Source organism: Triticum dicoccoides, chromosome 7B, assembly GCF_002162155.2.
Source record: "Triticum dicoccoides isolate Atlit2015 ecotype Zavitan chromosome 7B, WEW_v2.0, whole genome shotgun sequence".
Classification (NCBI taxonomy): Eukaryota; Viridiplantae; Streptophyta; class Magnoliopsida; order Poales; family Poaceae; genus Triticum; species Triticum dicoccoides.
The window spans coordinates 751,437,587-751,445,466 of record NC_041393.1 but is presented as its reverse complement, the minus strand read 5'-3'; the positions used below and the strand labels follow the sequence as shown (position 1 = coordinate 751,445,466).

General features: G+C 40.1%; 1 protein-coding gene across 1 annotated transcript; it reads left to right on the top strand.

Annotated features, from left to right (window-relative positions):
* Positions 1-1,041: 1,041 nt before the first annotated feature.
* Positions 1,042-4,389, top strand: LOC119338111 (signal recognition particle receptor subunit beta-like). Its single transcript, XM_037610412.1, has 6 exons — positions 1,042-1,345; positions 2,315-2,397; positions 2,881-2,967; positions 3,107-3,255; positions 3,444-3,575; positions 3,931-4,389. The coding sequence occupies exons 1-6, from the start codon at positions 1,216-1,218 to the stop codon at positions 4,118-4,120; spliced, it is 771 nt and encodes a 256-aa protein (XP_037466309.1). The 5' UTR covers positions 1,042-1,215; the 3' UTR covers positions 4,121-4,389.
* The last annotated feature ends 3,491 nt before the right edge of the window (positions 4,390-7,880 follow it).

The following is a 7,880-nucleotide window of genomic DNA, read 5'->3' as shown; positions in this document are numbered from 1 at the left end:
TTAAAGCAACAACATTTTTTGAAAATCTTGAGAACAAATTTTGAAACAGAGAACAATTTTGAAAAATCCCAAACAAATTTGGAAGAGCGAACAATTTTTTAAATGACGAACATGTTTTGAATCTTGAGAACAAATTTTGAAAAAATTCCAAACAAAGTTGGAAGCGCGAACAATTTTTGAATATGTGAACAAAAATTTGAAATCTGATACATTTTCTGAATTCGAAAGTTTGAACCTTTTTTGTAACAATAAGATTTTTTTTTGAATTTTGAGAACATTTTTTCAAAAACTGAACTATTTTTGGTAACATGAACAAAATTTAAAATTTCAATTTAAAAACACGAATACTTTTTGAATTTGCAAGCAATATTTGAAACATGGAATATGTTTTGAACAAGTTTTGAAAACGGGAACATATTTCTTAAAACCGAACATATTTTAGTTTGTGAACAAAACTTAAAAAGACGAACACTTTTTGAAAATAAGCAAACAATTTTCGAAATTCTAAACTTTTACGAAATTTCTGAACAAAAATTTAGAAACAGGAACAGTTTCTAAAAGAATGAACATAATCTGAAAATTTCACTTTTTAAAAACTGAAAAAATCAAAAAATAAAATAGCAAGAAGAAAGAAAAAAAGAAGAAAAAACAAAGAGAAAAAAGGAAAAGGGAAATAAAAAGAAAAAATGAAAACGAAAAAAAATAAAACCGGTCCAGGAACCTTCTAGAAGGTTCCCAAAACCGGAAAAAACCGGCTGGGAATGTCATAGAAGGTTCCCAAAACCGATGTAGTGGGAACGCTTAACAGGCCGGCCCACCCGACTCCGCTAGCTCGATAACCCTGTGCGGGACCCCGACATTTTGCCGCAGAGAGCGGCAAATAGGGTTTTGCGTGGTTTCTGCCTTACGTGCATGCTGCAGAGTCGGCCTATCAAATATGGGCCGGACGACTTCTCCCTCCCATTGGGCCTGCCTTTTCCGAGCTGGTACTCCACGTGACGACCCAATAAGAAACCCGTGCGTCCTTCGTGCCCACCGCCCACTCATCGCATCGTGATCTGCTTCCAGACGAGTCCCCCCCCTCTTCGCCTCCTCCACCTCCTCCGCTGTCCCACTGTCCTCCCGTGATTCTCCGCGTCCAGCCGCTCCTAGAGGCTAGAGCCCCCGGCGCCACCGCCGCTCGCTCCTCTCGCCCTCCGCGCGGCGCTCACGGCGATGGATGAGTGGGTTCGCCAGGCCGAGGAGTGGGCGGGCCAGGCCGAGCGCTGGATCCGCCAGCAGCCCCCGGAGCAGATTTACGTCGCCGTCGCCGTGATTGCCGTCACAATTCTGGTGCTCCTCGCAGGTGATTTCCCGAGCCTAAGCTTCTTCTCGCAGTGTGTCCTTGCTACCGGCTGTTCGCGCAGTAGTCAAGAGCGTGTGCAGAATGCGGTCCCTGAAAAACTAGGCAGATAGATGTGGTAATTTGGCAACTTAAGAGCTGTCTCGGGAGCAGGTCCGCTTTGCCTGAAGGTGTTGGGCTTGTTTGAATTTGTGCGTTCCATGTGCACCTCTAGTTTCTGACTGATTCAAACTAGCTGTGGATGAGCAGTTGTGTCGTTAGCTGCAGTGTAATGCCAGTATGCCACTACGTTCAAATATGATTAAGTCGTAATTGAGCCCATGCCTATGATCAAGCTGAGAGCTGGTGCATAGTTGGTGGAATTTAGCTTGAATGGGGCACCAGGTCGCAGTTTCCTGTTTAATTATACTGGGTAAAAAACGTAATCTACAGTGGACGTAGTATCCTGTCTGTACAGGAATGATGCATTGGTAAGTTTGGATTTGTACACATCCTTAGTTCTTTTTTATACTGTTGACTCAGAACGGAAGCAGAGATGTTGAATTTATCAACTGATTTACACTATACTTTGCAGTGGGTCATAAGGTGTATCAAGTTAGTGGTGTAGTTCTGTTGATTTTGTCTGTATTTACATTTGCAAGTGCAGGCTGTAAAATCTTAATACTGCAAGATGTTGGAAATTATGAGTTCTTAAACATCAATGCTTCTGGCAGAGTGATAATAACATGATAATATGTGTCGTGTTAATCTAGAGATAATTTATTTTCAGAGTGCAACATTTGAACTTATTACCTTAGTTTATGCAATGGTGCATCTCAAGATTTGAAATACATTGTTGTGTTGCTGTACTTAGTGATACTTCTGTTTTTGTGTTGCTGTACTAGTAATATTTCTGTCTTTGTGATTATAATTTCACTGGCGCTATATATGTGCAGCAATTGATGAGCAGTATATGTCTGATTTTTGTAACAGCTTCTTGTCTGAAATCATCGAAACCAAACACCATTGTGCTATCCGGGCTAAGTGGAAGTGGTAAAACTATTCTTTTCTACCAGGTAATTATCTACTATGGCAAGTTTCTCTCCCCCTTGGGTATCACAGTTACTCACATTCTAGTGGATTGACTCAAAACCATAGAATGTGGCCAGAGTAACGACCTTGCATATTTAGGTTTGCTAGTTTCTGTCTCTCTTCATTGCCAAGTTTTAGTTAGGGATTAGGCTATGATATTTGTTTGCAATATGCTCTCGTTCATGCAGACTAGAAAATGACTATCTTAGCTTTAACTTCTACTGTGATTGCTATGGTCTTATGACTTATCTGTTGTTTCTCTTGCTTAGTTGCCTTGATTTTACTTTCTGAACTCTTATACAATTTTAGTATTGCATGCCTGCTTGGAATTATTTTGATGAACCGAGACATGTTATTTTATTTACTTTTCTCCATTTGGTTTTTACTTATATTACCCTTGAAGCAATTTAACGGTGGTCTATACCATCATTCTTTGGGTGCTAATTTGGCCTTTCTCTTCCTGTTAGCTTCGCGATGGATCATCTCATCAAGGAACTGTGACATCGATGGATCCTAACAATGATACGTTTGTGCTAAATTCAGAGCTTGAAAGGGTTAGGCTGTTTTCTTGGAGATGAATCTTTGATACATCTTGATATAAATCTAAATCAAAGGATGCCATTCTTTATACAGAAATATTCATTTTCTGACTGCAATAATAGTTACTTGACTTTGCTTTTGCTCACTCTGCAGAAAGGCAAAGTAAAACCTGTCCATGTTGTTGATGTTCCTGGTCATGCAAGACTGAAACCCAAGCTGGATGAATTCCTGCCTCGGGCAGCTGGAGTTGTTTTTGTTGTTGATGCTCAGGATTTCTTGTCTAGCATGCAAGCTGCTGCAGAGTAATTTTGCTGACTTTATATCCGTTCTCAGGAAAATTTATGGTTTCTACTCCTGTTGACCCCATCACATGATGGACCAAAACTAAGAGGGTGCTTTGGAGCTTAGTTCATGTTCAAACATGCAAAAATAGTATGATCTGGTGCAGTTAGTAATTTGATAATATTCTTACAGTTATCTGGTATCACAGGTACTTATATGACATTTTGACGAAGGCTACTGTGGTGAAGAAAAGGGTTCCTGTTCTTATATTCTGCAATAAAACAGACAAAGTTACGGCTCACTCGAAGGAGTTCATCAAGAAGCAGCTGGAAAAAGAAGTGTATGTTTTACTTTTCACACAACATATTTGCATAGTTAGAAACTTATAGAATAATAATGTATTAACTTGGGCTGGAATCTACAGTAAATTATGTGAGCTCATGGATTTTGCCTCTATTTACTGCATCTTGATGTATCCTATTTTATTTCAATTATGCTTGAAAAAAACGTTTGCATACTTATATTGTTGTATGTTCTGTTCTTAACGAACCGATCCTGAAATAACTGAGGCCATTCCATAAACTCATGAACTTAAATCATCTAATAAGGGAGGATGCCCCAACCACTTGGACAGGCTAGGTTAAAGCGATTCTAAAATGCTACAAGCCCCAACGATGATTATTTTCGTTTTGCAGGAACAAGCTTCGGGAATCGAGGAATGCCATATCATCTGCTGACATCACTGATGAAGTCGAGCTTGGTGTCCCTGGAGAGGCATTCAACTTCAGTCAATGCCAGAACAAGGTGACAGTTGCTGAAGGCGCTGGTCTCACCGGCAATGTTTCAGCAGTCGAGCAATTCATCCGCGAGCACGTCAGGGCTTAGATTGTCTCATCCTTTCAGAGTAGTGATTATGTGTCTCTCCAGAATTGCTGTCTGAGTTCGGGACTAGTTTTACCTGATGAAAGAAGGGCTACCATGGGTGTGCTGACTCTGTAGATGTGTAACGATTTGCACTGCTAGCTCCTGACTGACGTTGACTCACATGATTGGTGGTTTTCACATGAATATTTCACAAGTTTCAGACGAAACTGCCATATTCCGAAAGGGGCATAAATGATTTCAAAACTATTGCTATTCTGTCTATGATATCCTGTTCGTTGTTGTTGCTTTGCCGCTAACCATTCTATCTACTCCCTCCGTTCCTAAATATTTGTCTTTCTAGAGATTTTAACAAGTGACTACATACAGAGCAAAATGAGTGAATCTATACTCTAAACTATGTCTATATACATCTGTATGTGGTTGTTCATTTGAAATCTCTAAAAAGACAAATATTTAGGAACAGAGGGAGTAGATTTCAAAATGGAAGTTTGTTTAGCCTGAGGCTCTCAATTTTCTTTACACGATGTTAAGACAACTCGGAGCATTGCATCACATCAAAAGTAGGTAATTACATTACATTGACCAATCAAAAGTACAATCAAGTACTCCCTCCGTTCACTTTTATAAGTCGTTTCAGACAAGTAAAATTGTGTTGTTTTGCACACTGTCTGAAACATCTACAAAGCCTTATAAAAGTGAACAAAGGGAGTACTTATAATTGTAGTTGTTGATAGTTTTTCTATAAATTTGGTCAAACTTTGCATTGTTTATAGAGAAAATTAACGCGCCACATATAGCAATAGATAAACCAAACTGAGGACAAAATTGCCATGTTTACCAACTAAACTTGGCATCCTCACTCAGCTAAAGTTGCAATAAAACTGTTCCATTTGTCATGGACAAAATCCGAACATTTGGGACTTTTCAGGGTCCATAATTAAAAGGTTCAGCTAAAGTTGCAATAAAACTGTTCCATTTGTCATGGACAAAATCCGAACATTTGGGACTTTTCAGGGTCCATAATTAAAAGGTTCACCTGTCTGAGCTAACCGCTTATGATGGCGTCTATAAATATGTTATCTTAGGAATGTCATATGGGATAAAATACCGAGGTGAAGGAAAGAAAAACAAACAAAAAAAAAGTTTGCGTGTTCTTAATTAAGAGATAGCCTATTAGCAAAAATATTTCTCACCATATATTTAGGCATATCTTATTACTAAAACTAAGAGATAACTCAGTTAAAAAAACAGACTAAGAGATAACTATTGTACTCCCTCCGTCTCAAAATTCTTGTCTTAGATTTGTTTAAATACGGATGTATCAAGTCACGTTTTAGTATTGGATACATCCGTATCTAGACGAATCTAAGACAAAAATTTTAAGACGGAGGGAGTATGTCATATTTGAAATGCCTCTCTAGATAAGGTTGTCCTATCAACTACTCCCTCCGTTCCAAAATAGATGACTCAACTTTGTATTAAAGTTAGTACAAAGTTAAGTCATCTATTTGAAACGGAGGGAGTATTATACTCCCTCCGTCCGTAATTACTTGTCATCAAAATGGATGAAAATGAATGTATCTAGAACTAAAATACATCTAGATACATCCATTTCAATGACAAGTATTTTCGGACGTAGGGAGCACAATATTTTAAAAAAAGAGGGAATACCATCGGTCTCAGCATCGAGTGATGCACACAACCATATATTGTTCATTATTAGTAAGGCGAACAAGTCAGCTTAGAAAGGAAAAAAAAGTGAAAAACATGAGGACATCCACATAGGACAAGCCTCGCGACATCCCTGAATCTTACCACCAATCCTACGACAACATATTAGCAAACAAAGGGTGCAACGCTCCAAGACAACGCCTTCAAGAAGGAACCGTCGCTCGCGTGCTGATGTTGGATGATCAAACAAAAAGTCAGACCAGGCGAAGTCGTAATAGAATCCGCTCGTTGGAGCGACCTGATGGCGTGCTATGTGAGAGTAAGGAGGAAGTGCAAGACGAAATTCAAAGCTTCTATACTGCGCTTTTCCAAGCGCAGGAGGAGGTGGATGTTGAAGCGGTACTGCACCATGTCCAGCCGAGGATTACAGGGACTATGAACATGAGACTGGATAGGCAATACACTGCTGAGGAAGTGCGTTCGGCACTGTTTTCAATGGGGCCATCCAAGGCGCCCGGGATTGAGGGTTTCAATGCTGGTTTCTACCAGCGGCATTGGGAACTGATCAAAGAGGATGTTACTGAAGCAACTTTGAACTTCCTACATGGAGGTCATATGCCGGAGGTAATTAAACAAACAATTATAGTTATTATTCCTAAGATCAAGAATCCTAGGAACATTACTCAATATAGACCGATATCACTTTGCAATGTGATTTATAAACTTTGTTCTAAAGTGTTGGCCAATCGCTTACGTGAGATCCTTGATGAAATCATAGCAGAGGAACAAAGTGCTTTCGTGCCAGGAAGACTAATTACAGATAATGTACTAACAGCATATGAGTGCATCCAACTCAATGAGGAAGAAGAAAGGTAAACAGGGATGGTGTGCTGTTAAGCTTGACATGATGAAAGCTTACGATAGAGTGGAGTGGCCCTACCTTCAAGGAATGATGTTGCAAATGGGTTTTAATGAAGAGTGGGTGTCTTTGATCATGCGATGTGTCACATCAGTGAGCTTCCAAATTAAAGTAAATGAAGATCTTTTACCGTCCTTTAGCCCTTCTAGGGGCTTCCGGCAGGGGGACCCAATCTCTCCCTATCTGTTTCTGCTGTGTGCGGAAGGTTTATCATGTATGTTGAAAAATTATGACGGGGGTTGGATCGACAGAGGTATTCGTGCATGTATTTACTCCCCATGGAATTCACATTTATTGTTTGCAGATGATTGCATTGTGTTCATGAAAGCTGACTCTCAAAGTGCTTTGAGACTTACAGAGATCTTATATGCCTATAATTTGGGCTCGGGTCAGTGTGTAAACAAACAGAAAAGTTCGGTGTTCTTTAGCCCGAATACAAGTGCATCTGTTAAGGTGGGTGTAAGGAATACATTGCAAATCCAAAAAGTTGTGATGTCAGAGAAGTACTTGGGTTTACCAACTGCAGCAGGAAGGATCACAACAGGTGGGTGTAAGGAATACATATTTTGTGCATGTTGTGGAGAGGTCTAGATCCAATGTACAAGGATGTTGTGAACGAACACTTTCTAGTGCTGCAAGAGAGGTGTTGATCAAGTCAGTGATCCAAGCTCTACCGGCCTATTCTATGAGATGTTTCAAGCTCACAAAAGGCTTGTGCCAAAAATTAATGACAATTATGTCCAAGTATTCGTGGGATGGATCATTGGATAAACGATGTATGCACTGGCAATCTTGGGAGGATATGTCCATCTCTAAATTTAGAGGTGGGATGGGTTTCAAGGATCTGCAATTATTTAAGGATGATATGCTAGCAAAACAAGCTTGGCGGTTGCTCGACAAGCCTGAGAGTTTATGTGCTAGAGTCCTTCGAGGACGCTACTTTCCAGAGGGGAATTTCTTGCAGGCGGGTTGCCCCGCTGGTGCTTCAACAACCTGGAGAGCTATATGTCAAGGAAGGTCAGTGCTACGGGCTGGCCTCATTAGGAGAATTGGTGATGGTCAAAAAACTAAGATTTGGCATGATCACTGGATTGAGGGAACAGTTTCTATGAAGCCCGTGTGCAGGCTATCAGATGAACCGGTCCAAGTAGTGTCAGATCTGCTACTGGA